General features: G+C 36.5%; 1 protein-coding gene across 1 annotated transcript in view; it reads right to left on the minus strand.

The window, feature by feature from the left end:
• COG5 (component of oligomeric golgi complex 5) overlaps positions 1-26,068 on the minus strand; it is a 193,272-nt gene that overhangs the window by 161,739 nt on the left and 5,465 nt on the right. The window contains exon 6 of the mRNA XM_076328661.1: positions 20,919-21,039. Within this exon, the coding sequence (XP_076184776.1) occupies positions 20,919-21,039 (121 nt within the window). The remainder of the gene's footprint in view (positions 1-20,918; positions 21,040-26,068) is intronic.

Genomic DNA, 26,068 nt, shown 5'->3' on the forward strand with positions numbered 1-26,068 from the left:
ACTTTCAGGAATAAGCTGTTCTGAAAAGTAATGTAAGCAGGAACTATTGTTTCTTCTTTTTTTTAATACTTCCTCCTTCCTCTGCCTAGCTATCCTCTGTATTCTGAACACTAGAAGGAGGAGAAAGTGGGATGTCTAGGGTTAATGGCATAATATGATTCAACTGATTACTTATCTTCCAATAAAGCATACTTAAATCAATTAAAAATACTATTCATTTATTTAAAAAGAAGAAAGAAATCATAATGACCACAACACATGAATAAGCTTACATCATGTCCTTATCTGAAATAAGCATTTAAGAAAAGCTTTCAGACTCGAAAGGTTTCTTGACAACATGACTTTACTTTTTAAAATTAAATAAATCCTCAAGAACTACATGTTTAGTGTTAAAAGCTCATTCATTAGAAAGTCAGATTCAATGAAGCAGTACTTCGTAACAAAGAGAAAACACAGCCTAGGAATTAGTCAGAGAGATTAAGTCAGGTTTTAAAGGCTACGTCGATCACAGTCACTGATTGCCTTTAAGAATATAAGCAAGTTCATTTTTACATTTACTATTCTTCATCTTTCATTAAATAAAGAAAAAAAAAAGGATTTATACCATGTTGGAGTATACTTTGAGGTCTGCAGAAGAAAATTCTGCATAGAGCAGAGAGTAACACAAGTAAGAATATGTGCAATCCTATATACACGCAGGAGTCATTATAAAACAGAATCATACATGATCTGTACCACAAAGACGACAGATTTAACACAAACAAGACAAAATGAAGAGTAACTAGTGAAGGAACACTGTATATCCTACAGATACAAAAGAGGATTTTAGGAGGGATATGAAGGTGTGCCGTGGGTGCTTGACAGACAGACTAAAACAGAACGCAAAAATAGGCAGCATCACTGGAGAAAAAAGGGCAAATATATGCCATAGTATTGTACAATAAGAAGCCCACTACATTCTTAAAAATGATCTCACCACAGTGAGTCATTAGTTCAATTACATTTCACACCACTCAGCCTAAGGCAAGTGGAATTGTACAGGACTCTAAAAATAGTAATTCCAGCAAATACGTCTCAGAAAGAGAGGCAACCACCACCAGTTTCCACATGTTCTCTGTCCCTAAAGTATTAGCTGGTATCTGACTATGTTGTCTTTTAACTTCACATGCATTTCCATTCAATTTTACATTGTAAAATGAGATTAACTCACACTAAAAATACAAAAAAGCTGAGTGTAGTGCCAGTATCTATTAGAATATTCAAGAAGCACACCTTAATACACTAGTACATCACAAACTAGTGAAACAGAAATGTAAATACATCACAAATATCTAGTTTCACATTGGCAACAATTTTTACGGATTACAAGGCATTGCTACATGATCAGAAGTTCTGTTTACTTCATTAGTGCCAGGGGAATAGGAATCACTTCAGTGATTTCTAAATATATTAGATTAAAAATGTATGCATTCGGATACATGTGAGATCAATACACCTCTCCTCCTTCATTGTTACATAAATACACACATGTACATAATACATAATTATTATACATCCATACGCACCAAAAGTGGAGTTCAACATTAGCATCTATTTTATATTTATATGGAAGGGTTTTTGATAAGAGTATCTCTGAACTGGAGCGACAGGCACTATGCCCCACCACACATATGCCTTCTCTTCCTCACCAGCACCTTTCTTTTTTTGTCTTCTTTTTAGATGAAATAATACATTCAACAAGCAATATAATTTACCTGGGCACAAGGAAGAATTTTTCTGCTCTGTTAACTGTTACATATATCATATTGCAATGCACATAATAGTTCTTTTTCAACATCAATGCATGTGCTAGTCATCAGAATTTTCTGATAGCTGAATATTTTAGACATATGTTTGTTTCCTCCAAAGAAAGTGTTTTAGTTACCAATTGCCATTAAAGTCTTTTAAAAGGAGAGAATACAGCATTCTTTAGCAAAGTTTCAGTGTAGTATTAAAAAATATAGAATACACTAACTTACATTTCCCTCCCCCATTGTTCAAACAAAATACCTCCAACATATAGCTAAGGACAATCAGCTTCTGTCTTAAAATCTTCCAGCTTTGTAACAGCCAAATTCCACTCCCACTTCACACATTCTGCTGTAATATCACTGAATTTATTTGTCTTGTACCAACAGGAGAGAAGAATCTGACTCTGTAATTACCTTCTCCTTTTTCTACTTCATAGATCACTCGTGCAATTCAAGAAGCAAAATTAAACACAGGATTTGGATTTTGTTTTGCTGGGGGCGTTCTGAAAAAAAAAGAAAAAAAAAGCAAAAAGAAAAAAACCCAGACATAATAACTGACTAATAGGAAAATCAAAATTGACTCATACCCAATGGGTGTTCAAGAAGAAGGATGTGAAGTAGGTGGAGAGTATAGGTCAAGAGGAAAAGGGCAGAAGGTGGAAGGAACCGCTTTAAGGCAGCTATGGCCATCAGGACCACAGAAGGGTGGAGGGCAACATGCACCTGCCATGGAAATAATGCTAACCTTATTTTTTAGATTATAATAAACAAAAATACAAGAAGAACTTATCTTTGAGTCATTGAGTGGGATGACAGCACCGAGAGCGTGCATTATTCTACCACCTCTTTTCCTAGAGATAAACTATACATTTTACCGAGTACAAAGTACATACAGAGTACATGCATTCCAAGAGCAGATCTGAAAAGAAAATGTTATTAGATGTCTGTTCCCAGTGATAATTTTTTTAAAATGTTACTGAATTTTCCCTCAAATCAGTATTGGCCAGATAGCTTCGAGTGTGTTTCACTACCACAGTATGTTTTCAATCACTGCTTCTTTATCTCAATTTAATTATTTTTGTAGAGTAATAAATTGAAGGAGAAATATCATTAGACATCTTTATGTTCTTTGTTAAAATTACACTTCAGTGATAATTATAAATTGAGCCAGAACGGAAGAAATATCTTCCTGTGTATTTACTTTACAGATTTCTGTATCAGCTGTTTTCCTATTTTACAAAGAAATTCTCACACAATGAAAAGAAATTCAGTTGAAATGAAAAAACAGAAGATTTATAGTGAAAGTTCTGTGGTAGGTAGAGAACCTGCAATTACTAAAACATAATTTATTTTTTATAGTTTGAATGAATTATATCCTTTGAATATAAGCATTTCTATATCCTCATTCTGTATCCTGACACTGCGCAGCCAGGCAAGCAGGCGGGCAGGCTGCCGGCACAAAGCTGTTGGCGAACAGCATGCCCTTGTTTCCTTTCCAAGCTAGGTTTTTGGAAGTATACTTTTGGTTTCTGTTACTCTGCTATGATCTCTAACTTCCTACCCTATCTTGCAATAGTTTAACTCGATACCATATCTGATAAACAAATCAATGTCACTGCTGAAACAACATTATTGCTGTAAAATCTGTCACTCTGGCTATGTCAGACTTATTAACAGAGCAATATTAGCACAGCTTTACTTTCAACTGTACTAGGATCTCTCACAATCTGTTGTGAGATTTTACTTCAAATTAAACTCAATTTAAACTCAATTAGTAGGGGGAAAAAAAGCACAATAACTGATGACAAACTATTGCTACTCTGTACCATGGTTTTCTTCCAAATCTTATTTCAAGATATTTTTCATAAATCCCTGTCACAAATAAACAGAGAGAAGGAAGAAGGGAGAAGAAGAAATAAAGGACAGCTTCCCATATTAGTAAATTACTACAAATATCAGTGATACTTTGTGTATTAGGTTGCATTTACCAGTGTGCTGAAAACTTGCATAAGGAAAAAGAAAATGGGAAAAGAACACTATTTGCAATCATCACAAAACGAGAGGTGAATGTGAGCACTGCTGTTGTAAAGCACCTTAACAATAATGAGGAAGATCTATTATTCCTGCTAACAGCTCTACTAGCTAGTAAGTGAGACCTATCAATGAATGAGAAGGAACAAAACAAAAGATGTGAAAAGAATTTGTGGGCAAAGCAAAGGTTTTAACAAAGTTATGTGGTTCAATAACCACAACAGTGGCTTCTACAGACTAAATACCTAACCCAAAAAGAACTCTAATGGAAAACCAATTTTTTGTGTTTTGCCAAAATACCACACACCTGCACATATATGGAGTACACTATAGCTAAAATAAGAAGATTTAGCATATGTATTTGTTGCTACTGCAGTCAGTAAGTAAGGTATTTCATGAGAGATTTTTTTTCAGACACAACAGACTTTCTAGGAGTATATTTGCATGTAATAAAAAAAACAAGTGTTACTTGAATTATAAATTCATCTTCTGAACAGTTACCAAGCAAACATCAAATCATAAGAAATTTCCAAATTGAGTGAATCACTTCATTTTCTATGTTTAAATGGGAACAAACATTTAAGCTTAATAATTTCAACTGTATGAGGTTTTACGCCCATAAATATAAAATGGAGCTACAAAGCTCATCTGCAGTCGTATCAAACATGGATAAAGCACAAAAAAATGCACATGAAGACAAGTTAAAGACATCTTTAAAAAGATTAATGTATTCAGAAGCTTCTGACAAATCTTAGGCCTCAGTTGTACAGCTTACAGTGCAGATTCCAGAAGCAGTTTAAATAAAGTGGAATAAAAGTGGGAAACTTTTGATTCAGTCACTAAGACTTTGTTATGCCCTAATTTTGTTTCAGTCAAAAACCTCAAGTTTCTACTACACCTTTAGTTTGCAAGCTAGGTCAGCTAAAAATTGGGGGGGGGGGGGAATCTTTGGAATTGTAGACAATCTGCTACAGAAACAGTATGTTCTCAAAATAGTAGGATGTTCCTTCTTTTAATGAAGTTAGGTCTTCACTTCTTTCCCTGAAATGACATGAAAAGAGATACAAGACCATACTGTTCTTCCGCTGAAGAGGGTCTACCTTTAAGATAACAAAGCCAGTAATCAGATTTGGCTCCTGTGAGCAATGGAAGGTTGGACCTAAATGGTAAACAAATAAAAAGACTGGACTATTTCACTTTTCAAACCATAACTGAGAAGAGTCCATAAAATTCTTGATGAAACTAATATTTGAAAATTACGTGCGTGAGTTGGGAGACAGAGGAAAAACTACTCCTGTGAAAACAGCCTATTTTTAAAGCTGTTTCATATGTGCAAGAATTAAATCTTACTCTACACTACTCATTACTTTGTATTACATACAGCAACACCTTCACTAATCTTTAAGGCAAGGCAGAAATGACAGTTACAGGAATACTGGCTCACATCCAGGGCCCGAACAAAGATTAGACTTCAGTCTTCTTTTCACAGCTATTTGGTTAGACTTTTTTAACCTGAACTGGCTCACACTTTCATTAGAAATGAACAGGATAAAATTGGTTATTACGTTTAAGATTTGAACAACCAGTATTTACTTGAGGAATTACAACAAAATTGTGTACACAATCTCATTTTTCAATTATTTTATACTTGAATTTGCCAGGCCTCATTTTCCAGTCCTTAGCTTTTGTCATTTCTTTCTCTGCTAATCAAAGAGCCCTTCTGCGACCGTTTATTTTCTCCCCATGAATGCACCTCTACAGTCTTAATCTTCAAGAATAAGAGCCCATTTAATCTCCTACTGTGACATGTATAATTGCATTTATTCATAGGTATCCACAAAACTATGTTTTTATCTGTACAGCACAATTCCCTATACCAATTGTGGAAGTAGAGATTTGCCTGACATAGCTGCATGAATGCTAGAACAGAAACAACATTGGTAAAGCAATCCCAGCATGGATGCAGTCCAATTCCAATGCTTTACAGAAGTTTAGTACCATATTTTCATATCTGTAAAAACAGAGATCATACTTTTTTCTTTTTTTTATTTAAAAAGCATGTTATGTGTACGTGTTGAACATTCAAGGTGCTCTGCCCATTCATAGCTGCTTCTCCTCCCATAGCCTGCTTTAATCTGAGGTGTACACCCATAGAAAACTACCACTACCTTACTTACCTCTGTTCCTCTCTTCCAGCTCCGCTAGCAAGAAAATTATCTACCAAGAATGTAGAGCAACTGTGAGGTGAGGAGAAGATGGCTTATTTAAGTACTTACTTAGGGGAACAACACCTTAAGGAAGATTTAAGTCATCTAAATTGTAGATTATGCACATAAATCTATAATGCATCTACACAATTTCTTTAATCAACTAAGTAATCAAAACACACAAATTTGTTTGACAACACATATTTTCCATAAAAATGTAGTTGACTATCATTAATTCAGCTTTGTACTCCTGAATTCTTCTTTCAAATGAATTCAACTTCTCTACTATTTTTCTACAGCAGCTCTGTGTCTAACTGACTTTGCAACAGAAATGCCCTTTTTCTCCTTGTGAATGTTGGAACAACACAAACTGGACTTTCCCCTTCCCCATTCAGTAAGGAGTTACAAATGAATGGCTCTGGGAAGTTAGTACATTTGTATAACATTCTCCTCAGTTATTGTTGGATTACAAGGTACCCTTACTTTATTACCCAAATTACCCTGCCTTCAAAAATAAAGCAAGAGCATTTACTGAAAAATCTTCCTATTCTAAATCTTTATGAACAATCTGGAAACCTGTACATTAATAAGGTTATTCCGTGATAGGTGTCTTTCTGGTTCCTGCCAGCCATGGATTTTTCTGCAATATTTTAAATTTATCATATCTATACTCTACATTTGTAATGTATTCAGTTGTGTTTATACATTGTTTTCCAATTATAGTTGTTGTCTTTGCTTTGTCACCACATTAGAACAGGCCTTTAGCCAGGACTACCCTCCTTCTTGATTGCCAAAAAGCCAGTATTTCACAATCTAATATAGTCTTCTCGGTAAGCTTTCGACTTTCAAGTTTGTCTAAATATATTTGTCCAAAATACTGAACGGAAGATCCTCTGCATTGAAAAATTAACTCTTTCAAAAATGAAACATTAAACACTGGGTCTCTTCTCAGTTTGCCCTATGCATCATGACTTGCCACTCTGGCAATAAGTGACTTCCAAATCCAATAAGTTTATTTATTATAAGAGAATACAGAATAATGTTTCTCCTTGTTGATAATTCCTGTGTTAGAAAATGGTGATTTTTTTTGCCACTGGCCACAGAACACAAACAGTCTAGGCTCCCAACATCATTCTTCCACCTATCTCAGAAACATGCTTACACAGCAATGCTTCCATTTTTCTGGTTTAATTCAGTGGGTTGTGAAAGTAACATCTTTTGGATTTTGTTAGCTGGCGCTCTGATCTATATGCATTTACAGATACTTCTACTGTAACTTCTCATTCTGTTACCCCCAATGAAATTTTCCAAACATGATTTGCTACCACCATTATTTGATCTTCCAGTGAGCATCCTAATCAAATGCTCACTTCTTTTTCTTGGTGATCACAAGTTACCTGTCCATTTAATCTATTTCTATTCTCTCTCACCCTGACTATTTCTGAACCTGATTGTTCAAAAAGAAAAAAAAAAAAATCTGTTTTCTCAGACACTTAACACAATACTGAAGTGCTATTTCTGAACTAACCATGTTCTTCTTCAGTACAACCACCGGGCTATGCACTAATAAATGCTTCAGTCCTAGCAGAAAGCAAAAGATCAATATTATAAACTGCTTCTCAGTGTTATTTCCTTGACCACTAAACAACTGATTTCACCATTGGCCATATATAAACAAAAGGAAGCGCACATCCTCCCAGCTACCCTCAGCCAACTCCCCTAGAAAAGATACTTGTGACATTTCTCCACACCTTCCCATGGGGATGTGACAATCTATTGAACTCAAACCACTGAGTCTGATCACCTTAGAGATCATTACTCTGGTTCTGGGAAAACTAGCCTGCAGCTTACTATTGAATTTCCAAGTACCTAAATGCTCAGGAAAGGAAGAGGAGAACAGAGAAAGTTATAAATGCCAATTCCTACCAGAGCTTCAGACTGCATATGCAGACCTGCCTGAAACATAAAATTGCTATTTCCTTGTAGAACCTCCACACAGAGCAGAACAGATGACTAGATCCGCGCTCTTTCAGATGCATCATTCTAGCTGTAAATGGTGTCAAACTCTACAGAACTGAATTTTTCCATATTAGTTGTTAGTGTCACTGACTTGTTTGTTTATAATAGGTACTCTGAGTCCTATTGAAATACAGTGAGAATACACCACCACTCAATTTAGAGATGACATCTCTCTGCTTTGCAGATATCCCTGTGTTCACTCATTATTTTAAATTATGGAATCCAACTTGCCTTTCTCTTCATGAACATAGACACCTGTGAGTAGATACTTTTTTCTTTGTATATATAATATGTAAAAGACACTACAAATTCTTTTCAAACTCTTGCCAGCTATTCTTACTCTCTACAATGTATTGATAATTTACAAGATGCAAAAAAGATAATCTTTCAGAGATTCACAGCTAACCTCTGTCTCTCTTCCATTCTCTCTCAGCCAAAAGTAATTCTTTTAAACTCTTTTCTCATCTTTGGTGTGCACTTTTTTTTTTTTTAAACTAATACAGACTTTTAAAGTCAGTGCACAAAAAATTACTAGATTCAAAGGCAGACAGAGTTTGCAGATATCTTTGGGTCTTGATAAATTTTGTATGTCACCTGGAAACAGAAACCCATACCTTTCATTTCTACTTTTAATTAGGTAGTTTATTCAAAAAGTATGACTACCCAGTAACAGAATACTTTGTCTCAAAACTCAGAGATGCCCTAAGATTGTACTAGTTACACAGTCATAACTGTTTCAAAGTAATTAAAAAATTAAAAAAAAACCCTCTGAAATTTTATTTCTTCTGTATTTGGCTAAACACAAGCATTCACAACAGTAAGATTGTCTATGTTACTGGTTCTTCCAAATCCTTTCATATCTTCACTCTCATGACACACCCTAGCTAACAAACACAAAAACACTTACTGTTCAAACACTTAAAATGATCAAGGGGTAAAACAAAACAAGGTCCAAACACCCTTACCAGCTGGGATGGTTCCTTCTGGTGGGGAACAACTATTCCTTAACAGCAAAACAGAAACAGGTTTGGTATAATTCCTCTCTGCTCTACAGAGATACTTTGAGAAGAGAGCAGAAGAGGAATTTTGTAATTAGAGAAACAGAATATAACTATAATTTTCAGATTTTAAAGTCACACATTTAAATTCACTAATTGGAAAACAAACGAACAAAAACTGGAAAAAACCCACCGTACGAGACCTGGCCTTTACGTTTAAGCTCATTAATGAGAAAAGATAGGATAGTGTAATTACCAAGACCTTCTTCCACAACTTTCCTCTTCCATCACTCCTTCCATTCTTCATTTCCAACCAGTTCCTCTTTCAAAATTCCCAAGCCCCTCTGTTTCAGCCTTACCCAGGTGGGACTACAAACCCCAGATATATCCTCTGGCTCTCAAAGCCCCAGACCATCTGATACATTACCAAAGCAGACAGAAAATACTGTAGTTTCAGCGTTTTTAAGAAATAAGTAGTACCGGCTTAATCTCAAACACAGAACTGAATGTGCTACGAGGGCAAACACTATTCGTGCCTCATGCACATGACAGTACACGAGAGAGTTTAAATGCATATTAACTTATCAGCTGCATGACTGGTGCAGCTACTTTGCTGTCCTGATAATAATTCCTCTCCTAGTGGAAAACACTTTTTGGTAGTCCATCACATCCCCTCTCCCCTTCCTTAGTTCTTGTCCACTATCATTTCTTTCCCACCGGAGTCCTCCAAACTGTTAGAAGCAAATAAATCAAGAGCTGTCAGGCCCCAGATTTTACTCTGTGCCTGCTGAAGCAGGTACAGAAGGCTCAGTGTAATACTGGCCTACAACCAAAATGTCTATACGTTAGATCATGATCAAATTTATATTAATAATGAAATAGTAGCAATCAAAATCAGATTGACAGGGAGGTTGAAAGAGCAAAGCTTTCCAGAAATGTAAGGAACAAAAGGTGTGGACATCTGTAACTGGGAGCAAGAAAGAGCAAAAGACAGAAAATAGTCTTTGATGGGCTTGGAATCAGGATAAAAACTGTTAGAAATACTCCTTGTGCTACAGCAAAGGCAACTTGAACACACTGTAATTAATTTATGGCACAGCCTTGCTAATGGGACATCAATAACATACCTCTCAGGAACAGGTTAACACCTCAAGATAAAAAGCGGAACACTAAATCAATTTTAAAATATCTGATATACAGCCCTCTGACAAGGTCTATAAACTTGAGACTAAAATTACCAAATGCTTAATAATACAGCAAAATCAAATTCTTCGAGTAGTTATAGCTAAAAGACTAATCTCATCAAAAGCAGAAATCAGCTTAATGCTAACATGAAAAAATAGTTTCATAATTCACTCAATATGGCAAATTTGAAACATGTTTATGGTCATTTAAAGGAAACTAGACATCAAGAAAACCCACCATTACAATTATACCTGGATTAATTCTCTAGAACTGTATGCATGAAGAAAATTAAATTTCAAGAGATCAGAATAGTTATGACTTTGGAAAACAGTGACACAGCAATGAAACTACAATGAAGCTACATTAACAGAAACCAAACTTAAAAACCTGAGGAAATATAAATTCAAGCCCTACTAATTTAAAGGTTATGTTGAAAAACAAAATTCCAACAGGATATTTTTTTCTTGTATCAATTCAAACTTAGTCTTTTCTCTCATGTGCCTGTAATTATTTAGTGTCTTCTATTGAAAATGGTTAGAAAAAGAATGCATGCCAGAGATTAAGTAAAACATACCAACTATTTACATAAAATGCTTTGTCTAACATAAAGTTTCCAAGCTAGGAATCCTAATGACAGCAAAACACAATTTGATGGTAAAATCTGTACGTTCTGTCTGCCTTGTTCAAAGAGGATAAAGAGGTCTTACACTATTAGCCTCTTACTAATGAAAAATTGTATTAAGTTTTGCAAGTCATTTTGTTACATGCACATTAATTCAGTATCTTAAAGTGAACAGGTCAAATTAATGAACTTGTTACATACTATCAAGATTTTTCTTTATTTCAAAAGCCAACAAGAAATAAATTAATATCCACAGGAGCTCCTTAACTCTGCATAAAAGGTAAAGATGGCATAAAATAAAATAATATGGCCTAGAACAAGATTGTTGTATGCATAATTGAAACAGAGAAGAAAATAAGTGGGTGGTATAGCAACTACAGAAGAGCACAAGGACTAGCTTCTACACTCATTACACAAAACATTTGGTTGTACAGCATAATTCATGAAATAACAAGACTCAGCAGAAGCTTGAATAGCTCTTCCTTCTATGTTAATTTACAATAAATCAAGTAGTGACTTTGGCAAACATGAAGCCAGGAACAACACTAAGAAAATAACAAGATCTTCTTAGATCCAAGAGGATTTTTTGTTAGCATTAACTATCCATAGCTTTCATGGCACTCCTTTCCTTGAAAAGACAGATCAACTAATAAAACCAGAATCTTTCTAAACATAGTAAATTGAAGCTTTACAAATATGCTTTTTTTCTTTTCCTTTATCAATGTATAAAATAAGAACTTCAATTGCCTCTGCTGTATGAATGTAAGCTGAATGGTTCTATCAACGTTATCACATTAAAAATAAAGAATAATTATTTTGCAATGTATCTGACTCAGAATGACCAGTATTATCCATGAGAAACATAGTATCTGGTATATATATATTTATTTATTATATATTATACAATTATTTTGTGATTAAATGCACTATTAACCATATACAGTTAATCATGTAACTACAGGCCACCATTTTCAGTTTTTACCAGAGATGCTGAAGAAAAGCAGTTCAGACAGTGTGTTCTATATGTTTCACATGTGAAGCTGGCTTCATGTTTGTAAAGAACTTCTCATTATTTTAAAAATTTTTTGTAAGTCTGATCTGAAAATTAAGCTTTTATATAAAAATGAGTTCTCAGTTTCCAAACAGTTCAAGACACTTTGTTTTAAAGCTACAAATATTAAGGCTTTTAAATTATTTGTATGTCTGCTTGACCTTCCCACCAGAGAGGTTTTTTTGGCCTGGAATACTACAAATAAAACTTTGCACAACAACTTTTTGCAAAATCTTCCATCTTACGGTCTCAGGAAAAACAAACAAAAAAACCCCCAAAAAACCAAAAACACAACTAAAAGGAACAACATGAAATTGAAGAACATGAAGATTACACTCAACTACAGAAAGGCATAGTATATTTTAGCCCAAACAATTTCAGTGAAGGTCTGGCAGTGTTACTGCTAACACCACCAGGGACAGAAGAAAAGGTTTTAGCAAGATATTTGCACTTACTATGGATGCAGATGTACCACCTGAAGTAGCACCATTCAAAAATAATGCAGATGGCTCTGAGCCAGTAATACAATTCAGTCATTCTCAGCAGGACTAATTACCCCAGGCAAAGCATCATTCTATCGTGGCCGTGTAATTTCTATTAATCAAATCAGTTCAGTTATCCCTACAGAACAGTGCATTGTGCTACGCTATTTTAGAGGACACTAGGTCTTGCACAAGGCAGTAAATTGTACTGCATCTAAATCCCTAAGCAAAAGTACCATGAAAGCAACTTTTCCCTCCAGATTGATGTGTGTTGATTCTTACGAGAAACTGTGCACAGCAATATTAGTATCAACAAATCTGTCTGCTCTGTGTACAAGCAGTGAAAGACCTCACTGACATGATAGTAACCAAGTCCTTCCTCACTTTAATTGCAGTTTGATTCAACACAAGATCTGGCTTGGCAATCGTACACTCTAAATTCTTCAATATGATATGGGAAGGAGGCAGCAGTGAAAGATAGCTACCATAGTATCTATGGCAGGTGTTCAGACAGCTTACTATTGCAAATTTAGTAATACTTGTGTAGAGACACATAACACATTTAATGTTACTTCAAAAACCGCAGCAGTTAAAAAGAAACAGTTTTTATACAATGATATTTAACCTGAAGGACAAATATTACAGTCAGCCAATCTGCAATCACTTCAGAATAAGTCTCCCTGTTTTGGTCAGATTATTTACACTATTCTAATACCCAATTAATAAGGCACACTGTGGAAACAATAGGTACAGATAATTCCAACTTGCAATAGATATGGATGAGATAATCGCTATAAAACAAACAAGTACAAACAGTTACTACTAAAATCAATTTTCAACAAATTAAAACTGTTGTTTCCAGAATACTGACTAGCAGTGCTTAGTCATCATCGTTCCCAAATATTAACCGTGGCCAGCAGGTCGAGGGAGGTGATTCTGCCCCTCTACTCCGCTCTGGTGAGACCCCACCTGGAGTACTGCGTCCAGCTCTGGAGACCTCAGCATAAGAAAGACACGGACCTGTTGGAGCGGGTCCAGAAGAGGGCCATGAAAATGATCAGGGGGATGGAACACCTCTCCTGTGAGGGGTTGTTCAGCCTGGAGAGGAGAAGGCTTCGGGAAGACCTTATTGCAGCTTTCAATACTTAAAGGGGGCTTATAAGAAAGATGGGGACAGACTTTTTAGTAGGGCCTGTTGTGATAGGACAAGGGGTCATGGTTTTAAACTGAAAGAGGGTAGATTCAGACTAGATATAAGGAAGAAATTTTTTACGATGAGGGTAGTGAAACACTGGAACAGGTTGCCCAGAGAGGTGGTAGATGTCCCATCCCTGGAAACATTCAAGGTCAGGTTGGACGGGGCTCTGAGCAACCTGGTCTTGTTGAAGATGTCCCTCCTTATTGCAGGGGGGTTGGACTAGCTGACCTTTAAAGGTCCCTTCCAACCCAAACTATTCTATGATTAAAAACTTACAGGAGTAAATTAACATCTTTCTTAAAAACAGTTAAGTCACTGAGAAATGGATAGCTTGCCTTCTTTCCTGGCAAAGGAAAAAAAATTAGATACACAACATTTACATTCACATAGTCAGTACCACCTTCCTTCTGCTCACTGCATTTCCTAGAGAATAACAGTTTTAAGGGTCAATTTTTGCAGCACTCCAGTAACATGATGAAGTGTGTGAAGTTAACTTGAATGTCAGTCACATAGTAAGTAACCAGAAGAGAAGTAATTGTGTCAGAGGGGTGAGCTGAAGGTCTTTGAGGAGATTCATCTACTATTTCATCTGAAGGAGTGGTAAGAAGAGGCTGAACTAAAGTGATGGCATGAATTTTCCAGTCACACTGTCCTAATATTCCAGGAGGTATCTGGGCACAGTGCCCAACAAACCAACTTGTGGAAAGCAAATTTTACATCAAGCAGTCCAATTTAAAAAAAAAAAAACACCAAAAACCAAACCCAAAACTTCCCTATAATAGATTTTCTATTAACAGAGTTGGGGGGGGGGCCAGGAGCATCTCTGAGAGAAACAAAGGACTGGTAGCAGGTCAGCTTACTCAGTCCTCCTGCTTCAAGGCTACACCATCTGTATCTGAACTATTCCTGATACATGCTTTGTCTAAACTGCTTTTAAAAAAGCTTCAAATACTGACTTCACAGCTCCCCTGAAATTACCATTACTGGCAGAAACCTCTCCTAAGATTTTAGATAAAAATTTTCTTTGCTTCATTTCGGGCCCATTACTTACTGTTTCGATCACAGTGGATATGGAGAGCCATTACTCCCTTCCCACTTGAAAAACTTTTATTTATCTGAAGAATGTTACTCTGCCTCTCAGACCCCTCTTCTCCAAACCAAAGAACCACACACTTTCAGTTCCTCCGCCCACTGCCGATTCTCGGGACCTTCAGCCATCATTACCGCTGTACTTAGGACTTTCTCCAATTAACCTACATCTTCCTCGAATGAGGTGCCTCAAAAGGGACTTGATACTCCAGCTGAAGCATGAACAAAAGATTTTTTTCAAGTGCCTTGCACACAGCACCCTTCCTTATAAAGATCAGTACAAATTTCATTGCCAACAATGTCATGCTGCTACAAAACAAATGAACAAGTGGCTTGCACTCAATTCGTGAGGAACTGTCAAGGCTCTCTGCAGAACTGTTATCCATACAGTCATTTCTCCTATTCCCGCTGTTAACTACCACTATTTATTGCTAGGACTTTGCACTTGTCTGGAAGAGAAATGAAATCAGTTCAGCTAAGACATATCTCCAATTTGCCAAGAATATTCTTCATTCTAATCCTATTTTCCAACATACTTTCCATTCTTCTCTCCTTGATTATTACTTGTAAATTTAATAAGGATATACCATATTACATCACTCAAATCATTAATGAAAATACGAGCCAGCTGCAGAACACATTTCAACAAAACGCCACTTGATATATTGCTGGGCAACAGTGAACAACTGATGACGACTTTTGGGGTACGGCTTTCTTAAAACTTCTGCATTCATTGCAGAACATTTTCATCTGGATTACATTGCTGATCCTGCTAGTGTGACAAGGTGTCAAGAGCCCTATTAAAATCAAACTACAAGACAAACATTGATGTCTCTAGTTCTGAGACCTGTTATGCTGCCAACAAAGAAAATGTGGTTGGTTAAACAGGATTCATTCTTGATAAATCTATGTGGCCTACTGTTTAATAGCACTTTTATATTCTAGACTCCTACAAATAGTTTTTTTGTTCTAGAGTTTCTTTGCTTATGGAAGTCAAGTTAGTTTAAGTTGTCTAAATAAAAGAAGAGTCAGTGAGTTCTATTTTCAATAAAGCAAGCTCTCCCATCTTCTGGAATCTCATCTCTCTCCCCAGGAGTTCTCAAAGATAACCACTAAGAACAATGAGATTACTCTGAAAAGCAGTTGCAATACATTAGGATGAATACAGATACTGTTTATATTTATTTTTATTAATATTTATATACATAAACATATATACATATGCACACAAAGGAACACATTCTCCTTTCTGTGGAACAGGTCCATGTTTTAACAGCAACAGAGAAAAAGAAGAGAAAAAGTAGACTTCTCAGATTTAAAATATTTGGAAAGATTTTGCTCTACTTAATGTCATAAGCAATTTCAAAGATGGGGAAAACACAGACCATGTGACATTACTACAAGACATAACTACAAGAACTAAGTGTAAAAAGAAACTGAATTTTCACGAAGAAATTTAATTCTCTCCCTCTATCAAGCATTATTTTGTATTACTGCATGACACAAACTGGGTGACAACAGATGTAATACTATAGATAACTTCACAGTCTTTACAATGGTGTTCCCTTTCAGTGGAAACTCCAGGGTACTACATGTAGTAGGAATACCAGAAAAGCACACTGAAACAGAGAAACCTCAATACTGGACGAAGACAAGGTTCCACCAAAGCAATTCCCATTAAGGCAGGCAGACAAGAGGTCATTTTCCTCCTCCCATTTCCCCTAATTTTTATTCTAACAGATACATCGGCTATATCCAGGCTTTTTGTTGTTTAAATGATATCATGACACATTTTGTTTACTTTAGAAAGGCGCTAAGTCAAATTTTTTTCTAGCCTCCACACGAGAATTTTTCAGGCCCAAGATCACTGTCACCTTTGGTCGGATGTCACTAGTTCTGGAGTGCACTTTAGAAGACAGGGCTACCACCACCTACATTACGCCAGCTACAAGGAGGCTTTCCAGGCATAGCCAAAAAAGGTCTTTCAAATTATATTTCACCTAGTATCATGCATATCCTCACTAATTTCCATTTTCTCCATCTAAGCTACACATCTTTACAAGTATCATCAAAATTGAGCTGTATTTCTTTGAATTTCCCTTGTCTTCTATTGTCATGTTAAGCCTAAATAACTGCCATGTGTAAGCCTTGCTCCCTCTTTATAAAGAACACAATACATATGTAGGGTTTTCTCCATTTTAGCTAGACTTCTGTAACTGACAATATTTTGCCTTTTCTCTAGAATTATTTAGCTTTAAAGTAAGGTCATAGTCCTATCTTCCTCCACTCTCTCTTCTCCTAAGTTACACGGAAGGTAGTATTGCCCTGGAGCAAATTCTATATTGAAGACACCCAAAAACGTATTTCAATAGACTCCTTCCCCTTCATTTTATGGCTGCACAGCTTAGTCACAGACTAACTCTGAGTTTACAAAAGCAAAATTATGGCTGCTGTGAGAGCCTGCCTACAAGTATTATATGCTCACAAGGTCATTCAAGCAAATAAATTCACTTGCTGTGAAATAAATTATAATACAACCATATACAGAGACTAGGAGTTTATTATAATTAAAAGAAGTCTAGGCATTTATATGAATAATGATGACATCTGTTATAGGTATTTAACAAGCAAAAGATATAAATCCTTTGCTGTCCAGAGCTAGCTCTGTAACTGATAGATGGAATTAACAACCTGTCCACAGTCAAGCTAGCCTTTCACTGCACAACTAAGAATTTTTTTTGTCTTCATCTGATCAGCTACTGGCCACTGTTACTGACAGTAATTTCTGCATACCCACATAGAAGACAGCAGATTTTTTAATACCTGCAGAATTCCTTCTGTGAAAGGGAACTGTATACAGTGTACCATTTTCTTGTCACATTCTATTGTTTAAACCTGATTAGGAATGTTTCTTTTTCACTTTATAAAATATTTGTATTAAAATATCACCAAGAAGTGCAGTCAGGGCATGTAATTCGCTGCATTAGGCACTGTGCAACATCTGACTATGCCACTTGCTTTACCCATCCATACACTGAATTGGATTGTATAATATGAAGAATCATTGCTAGAGAAGCAGCTAATAGCTTATTCAATGGACTATCACAGTTCTGTTTCTACTTTGCTAGAGAACCCAAAGAAGTGTGTTGGGAGGTGGAGGAGTTGCAGAAGAAAGTTTGGGGTTGTTTTTTTTTTTTTTAATATGTATTCATATACACACACACACACACATATTAATCACATTTAATCTCTAGAAATTACAGAGGGAATTCAGTTTTTCTTTTTACTGTCCCAAAGTGGGAGGTTAATTTCAAAGAATGTGAAAGTCCAACACAGAGGAATTTTAGATCTACTTTAGCTTTAAGTAGAGATCTCAGTGAAAATATTACCAAATGCTTTCAGAGTGAAGTTCCTAACACCATCCACTGAAGCTGGAGATCTGCAGACTACTAGCAACTTAACAAAGTGTTCAATAAAAAAAAAAAACCCTTCTCAGTAAAAGCTACTGTTTCTTGTAGTTCCTCTGATTGACCTGTATCTAATCCCAAGATTTTATATTTTTATCATATCTTTTCCCATCACTGCAAAATAAACTTCAAGACACATCTAAGTAAAAGCTGTAAGTGAACTAACATAGATTTGCTGAGGAAATATATGTTGAATACATATACCTAAACAGGCACACACACGTTTGTGTCCCCCAAACATACACACAGAGTGTAACAGTACATAAAAATAAATGGCCAGTTATCCCAAGAATCCACCCAGAATAACCTATAAGCAATAAAAGGTATATTGTATCATAGAAGGTGCAAAGCTTTCACAGTGATATCACAGTGCTGCAGATTTCAACAAAGCAGAAATTATATTGTACCACACGTACAACAGAAAGGTAACAAACAACAGGAAGAATTTTTCCCTGAATGAGAGCTGAAAGGGATATTCAGAAATACCTGGCTAAAAACACAAATTACTATTCATCTTGGCCATGATCCCCAATTCAAAAGCAAGCTTCCATGATGCAGAGCTCCCTGTCCAATACCAGGCTTTCACACCACTCATGTCTACCGCCTATTTACTACCATCAGATGTTGTAGTACTTCCCAAGCCCTCCCAAAGCTTTCCTATCTCACCACCAAATAACCAGTGCCCAGTGTCTGTTCCCCATGCTTCCCACCCTCCCGACGCCACAGAGCACTACATCACACTTCCCATCTTTCTGAAGCACAGCATTTCCACAACCTCACCCCAAGTCGCCGTAGCCTCACTGCTCTCCTGCTCCACGCCACCACCACCTCCACCCTACATCTGCCACACATCCCAATGCTTTCCAAGGCCAGAAGCACAGCACGGTGCTTCCCCAGCCATATTCCAAAATCCAGCCTCCGTGCAACACACCACCTTCCCACTGATTCCCACTGCGGAACCCTGAAATGCGTTCACTCCAGCCACTGCGCACTCTCCTCCCCTCTGAACAGAGCTACCCCATACCCAGTAAGCCACCACCTCATCACACAGGACAGACACCTCCAGTCCACCACTCCTCAGTGGGGTGTTCCCATCCACTTGGGTGCTGGGCGTCATGGCCAGCTGGGAGGCAATAAGAATTCAGACCAGCCAAGGTGGGCAGCAGAGCATAACAAAGAGCAGATAGCCAAAAGATGAGGGAGGGATGCAGATGGAGAGGTAAGAGAGAAGAAAGGAAGAGATACCAGGAAAAGAGAGGGAGAGAGAAATGACAGTAGACAAGGGATAAGGTAAACCTGGCCATAAACCATCCAGAATTAAGGATTAATTAAGGATTAAATTAAGGACCACAAGCCTTGGCTCCCCCCCTACGGACTGTAGGATGAAACTCAAAAGGGCTTCCTAAGGGGACACGTTTCCCTTCATCTTTAACAATAATAATTACTCAGACTTTTCTAAGCTTCAGGAAAAGACCAAGTATTTGAAAACAAGAAACTCAAAAGACTGTGACACTTTACAGAAGAAAGTGGAAGCTCTTTTTTAAAACGGTGAAAGAAAAAAAAAAAAAGAGAGGAAGGAGAGCAATAAAAGGCATTTTCTTTAAAAGAAAGAAATCCTAAAAATGACACAAGATAAACATCTCAGATTTTACCATTAAATTGTACTAATTATTTTAATAGGATCTACCATTCAGATTAATCCCACAAGGCTTGTAATTCAGGTAGTTAAAAGACAGTATTACTTTATATATCCGGAAGATGTGAGGGGAGACCAAAATGGAAAGAAAATGAAAAATTAGAAAAAATAGAAAATTAGAAAAAATATTCTAGCTTAGAATGCTACAATTGCTTAAGTGCTTCAGTCAAACTGATATACTAAATAAATACAAAAACTTTCCCTTTGCAACACAGCATCTGCTAATTATAAGACTAAGTCACTGTCTAATAATTTTTTGATTACACAGTATAAAAAGAGCAGTAGTGACAAATATGCACAATAAACCTCAGGATGATTCTGAATGTTTGATAGTTCGGCCCTCCCACAACCTATTTTTGGAAGCCAAAATTTGAATACCATTAAACTAAAGGAGAAACAGCTGGCAAGATACCATATACAACACCAGCGACTGATCTCTAAGACTAATGGGATGTTCCTCACTGCATCCTGCAGCACAGTGCGGAAGTACACAAGCTAGCTCAAGTACAGAAAACAATCTAGCAACATAACATGAGCTTCATGAGAACTATTTCATCATTCTTCCTAGAAGCCAATAATATACAAGGTAAATTAGTCACTACTGCAGCAGAATGCTTCCAGTATCTGAATTAGGTTAGGTATCTGTATATCGTATCACATACGGCTTTCATAAAGGTCGCAGGGCCAATAATTTTCTTTTAGGATTTAAACAGTAATTCAGACTATGCCTTATTGCAGTGAATGTCTTCCAAAAGCTAAATATATATCTCCTGCCTCTGAAGGCATTTTATACAAACACAAACCAATAAGAAATTAATTGCTTCACAAAAAAAATGTTGCCCAGAAGAACACAAGTTATTATCATAGAATTTTCATGTTATTAAATACTTCTATCTACAGAAGTCATATGAAAAAATTGAAGGTACTATTGAGTTCTGTCCATACTATTTCTCAATTCAAAGTAGACAGCAAGAACCATGGTAAAAAGTTTTGAGGGTTTCTTTGTTTTTTAAGTCAAACGCTAGTGTGAGTCATACCAGTGCAAGCTAAAAATGCCTCTAAAAGTAACTAAGAAGGACTCACCAAGTTCATTGAGACTCTGGGCAGCTTTTGTTATCTCTCTGCTTCCTCCTTGCAGTTGCCCTTGAAGTCTCTTACTGAGATACAAGATGCGTATTATCCTCCGCAGCAAGTCACAGGCAGCCTGCAGAGAAATCATAGCATTAAGGGGATATTATCAGTACATTACGATCACATAGTATTAGGCCTCAAATATGTAAATATTTTAACCAAAAAAGGAAATATGAATGTGAATAAAAACAAGGAACTTTAGAACACTGAAATCCCTTTTTTCAGAATTTTTAACATAATTTTATGTAATATAGAACAATACTTTCAAAAGCTAGTAATAACATTCACAGAGATTATGCTGTCATTACTAGTAAAAAAAAAAAAGGAAACTCAGAACCCTATGACAGAGACATGTTCTATTTCTAACTAGAAGTGAGCTTTATTTTACATTGTGCATCTCTCCTCAATATTCCTCCCCTCTGCAAGCTTTAGTAAAATTAAGAAGTTGGCCTTGCCAATCAAATATTGATCCGAACAGTTCACATTCTTTCACAGGTTTATTAAAATACATGGCGTTCTTGGCTAACAATTAAGAATATGGATGCATATGTAAATTTTCAGGAAACATATTTCTGTATGTTTTCGTTAGCACCCATTTAGAAAAAAAGGCATTGCTGACATCTGAATCAAACATAGTAGTTTCATAATTTTTCCCTCAACAAAGATTTTGAAACAGGTCTTCTCCTTCTACGCAGTAAATAATGGAGACAGAGAAACAGTAAGAGTTACATCAAGTGTAGAGTTCCTCCAGGGCTGGATTGGGTCAGTGGGGCTAGGAGGTACATGCTACGGGAGAAGCAACATTCTGGAGTGGGTAACATCTAAACTAGAATTCAGAAATGCAATTCAGGAGAAGGTAAAAAGTGTGGGGATTTCAGTACAATCACAGGTGCAGTCCATCATCTGCAATCAGATTAACAAGAGAGGTAAATGAGAAATTTGGAACAAGTAAGACATACTTGTTCTGAGGTATTTCCCCTGGTACTGAAGACAAAGCCTCCTGAAATATTTACCTTATGGATATCAAAATTAAATTAAAATTACTTTAAAAAATATTTAATATCTGACAGACTTTGAACGTCTTTTTTAGACTCAAGTTAATGTCTTGAAAACTAATGTTAAAGTACACATATGAAAACACACACAAGTGAGTCATTTCAACCAATACTCGGTGGACTGCACAACTTGTCAGTCTCCTCCCTATGCCAGCACAAACCAATCAAAACACAAATATTTATAGTTTAATTTTATTAAACATCAAGACAAAAAAAAAAAGGAAAAATTAGAAAAAGCCCCACTGAGGCAAACCACTGAAAGCACACTCTCGCTGCTTTTGGCTCTGTATCACGTAAGTCTGAAGTGCAAGTTTCCTAAGCATTCTAAGGCAACTTAACCACATGATTTCTATTACCATTAGTGAGAACCAAGTGGGGCTTATCCTACTTTGAGAGATTAACGTATTAGTTTTTATTAATTCATTTCTTTAATTAGAAAAATCTTGATTGACATATCACTTTCATATCTGTGAACTAAATTTCTGCAAGATGAATCAAAAATAGCTTTTTATATAGTGCACTGTGCTTCGCCAAATAAGAGGGCATAGTATTACTACTTTGCTTTCAAATTTAATTACTCTCTAATCCAATTGTGTACCTCTGGCTAATGTTTTCCCCTAGGAATTCAACTTCAGTTATCTTCTGACCATCTTTTACTTTACATGCCAAAAGATTATTTCTTTTTCATTTGATTGTTGCTCATTATCTCCTATCCCAAGAAACAATCTTTTAAAAGGACTATCAAACTGAATAAGGGATGGGCAAAGTTACATTTAGATATGGGAGCAAAAAAAAGTTTTAACTTCTGGCCCTGTGAATTAGAAGGAAGGAGAAAAATCCAAAGACACCGAAGATGCACTCTTAACTTCACAGTGATTGCTACTGCATTGTGCCCTTGACAAAGATTCTGTTTCACCCAAGTATTTCCATTTACATGAGTTGTTCAACTTAATAAAACTCCCAATCGCTGTAAAAGAATGCAATATATAAGGAACGTGTAACAGAAATAAAAAATTTTATCTAATAGTGGAGTTGTTCACAGATGCTAGATCTTCTAACCTGACCACCTGCATAACAGAAGTTTGACTTAATTCAGGAAACATTCCCTTCCTGAGTTGATATAGTATGCTTTTCGAAAGGAGAAGCTTTCATCCAAGAAGGAATTAATTCTACTGCTCAAGCAAGAATTAATTTGGAAAAGGCCAGTGCCCTGAGTTGGTCCCAGTGGTTTTAGTAACATTAAAAATAAAACCCGATTTTTCTGGAGATTACATGTTAGTTATCTCCTGAAATTTAAAGCAACATATCAACATTAACAGACAATATTGCTACAATTCGAGTAATCAAATACCCTCTTACTCTTAATCTCAAGTTAAGAAATTATCGAAAGAAGACTTAATTATAAAGAGAGGACCACTTGAAAATGTGCCCGTGCGTAGCTCATGTATGCAATTGCATATATCTAGATCATAATGTAATTGAATGTATATATAACAGAAACCTGAAGAAAGATGAGACAGTCCACTATCTTCAGACTACATTTACTATTTAGTTATGGTAGCACCTGGATGAAATCTGCTACTGGTGAATATTTTAAAGAGAGAATAACTTTAAAATACAGAATGATTATTCTTCTAAAAGGTTTTAAAAATTTGGCTCTTATAAGGATTTTTAAACACAGATATCTGAAATTAAGAGAACATGTAGAAACACTTGGTTAAACAGAGCTGCACAGAAAATAACCCCCTGAAAGACAAACTCTGCCTATATATTTAAGCTGTTAACTATTCCCATTTAGCTTGTGATCTACTATGGAAAGACTCAGAAGAGGACAGTATGATTTAAAGTAGGAAGTAAGCTTTGTGAATCTGCCGCTCCCTTGGGATGCCATGAAGCTCTAAGAGCAGAGCAAGACATAATATACATAAGCACACAGCAGAGGTTTAGAATTCAGGACTAGATTTGAAGTTTGACAATGAATTTGCAGTGAGAATGTTTATGAAAAAGCCAGACTATATTAAAAACAATTAAGGATGGCAAAATCCAGCTTCATGCAAGCCAAATATTCCTTCAGTTTGTGAGCAGTCCCACAACAATCAATGTAGAAGCACTAAAATAATACCATCATGAGTACAAGAGGCCCTTAAACACCACACAGTTCAGCAAAACCTACCTGCCAACCCTACAGGTTTTGACAGAGAGCAACCTCTGTTATCAGTCATCTACCTTTTTCTACTTATTCTACCAACTGTACATCAACTGATAAAATTAGCAAGTTTGGAAGTGTCCCATGCCACAAGTCTTGCATTTGGGAGCAATTTCATGTCCTAAGCCCTGCCACTGCTGGGAAGTGAATTGTTTGCTGTGCTGTTGCCCTTCCTTCCTGAACAAACAAGGCAGCCAGGTAAAGAGACAAAACAGCAGTGCATCTTGGGGAGGCAGGAGGGTTGAAATTTCAAAGGCCTATTGACTCAACTCTTCCTAAGTCCAGCTTCATCTCATAATTCAGGTGTCCTGACCCTCAACTCCTCCCAGCAGTGTAGTGCAACATAAAGCACTCGCTATGTATCTGCCAATACAAGAAGGGACAGCAGCTCTTGTGCTGAGAACGGACTCTCACTGGCAGAGACGCTGGAATCATCATTCCTCTTTCTACACTGAGGTAAGTGGATTTGGATGCTAGGAAGGGTAGCCTAGCAGGCTCCCCTTACCCTGCACCTCTTTTTTCTGACTTAGAGCCAAGAAAAAACAGGTATTACAAATTCCCTGGCACAGGCTGAGTAATGCTGCTTTCACAGCACAGGAAAATCCATGTAACCCTGCTACAGCAAAGAGGAAGAAAGAGCACCCAAGAAACATTTCCTAAGTTCAGGGACTCATTCTTCTCAGACATCCTTCTGCAGTTTGACTTTGTGTAAGGTCAGGGCAGAAATGATCTTCATCTTTAGCCCCAAATTCCCACAACCCTTTCTACAGCTGCAACATACATCAGAGAACAAAATAATCTGCACCTAACCTGCCACATGGAAGTCATGGAAGTTTTACCCAGTAGCATAAACAGTAACAGCTGGAGTTGAAAAGAACAGGAGAAGCAGCTGGACAAACTGGCTGAACAGAGTGTTAAGAGCTTCCTGCTGAACTTTACGGCTACTGAAAGTAATGTAGAAAATAGTAGAACTTCAGCTGAGAGACTAGTGCAGCTGCTCCACCAGCCCCCAAACTAGAAAGTGCATGACAGTTTGCAGCTTCATCTACTCTGCTGTACAACAGCAGTCACCCACAGATGGCAATCTACTTGAGTGTATATCCACAGCTCAAATTTCAGCTACTAAAAGATAAGTTCCTAGTTCTGCAAAGCTAAGGTAAACTTGTTAAGACAAATAGTTCAAACAATAACTCATGAAACACTTGTGGATTTGGAGTTGTGTTGCTTTCCAAACCATAAACTGAATAGAATGCAGCTACATGACTAAAGATCTATGGAAGAGTTTTCAACTATTATAAAATTAACAATGGAAGTGTTTTGACACTTATCTCACCATCATTGTGATGAGCTCTCTCCTACTGCTATCCTCTTAACAGAGATCTACATTCTCCTGTAGACTCCACTTATATTCAAAAGACAGGGACAACTATGTATCTGGGCTTATAAAACTCCAGAACAACAATTGGCTCTGTAAGTTGCATCTTGACTATTTTGAAAGAATTAATTCCCAAACTCTTTACTAAGCTGCAGTTAAGCATGCATTAACTTAGAGGAGAAAAGCATCTTCTACACAATGGCACCATAATATTAAATACAAAAATTACAGTGATGAGAATTTAATTAATCTGTACTCAGATAATCCTTCCCTCTTCCCTCCATCTCTACAAAAACTCACTTAGCTAGTGCAAAGGTCAGTTACCTACTTTGCAATACAAAGCACTTCTCAGTAGCTCATGAAGGGACACACAAATACTGACTTTCATTGCAAAATACTGACAACGAACTACAGGCTACTGGAGTATGAAAATCCCACCCATGTCTGACAATTGGGAAACAATTCA

The sequence above is a fragment of the Aptenodytes patagonicus genome, chromosome 1, assembly GCF_965638725.1.
Source record: "Aptenodytes patagonicus chromosome 1, bAptPat1.pri.cur, whole genome shotgun sequence".
Lineage (NCBI taxonomy): Eukaryota > Metazoa > Chordata > Aves > Sphenisciformes > Spheniscidae > Aptenodytes > Aptenodytes patagonicus.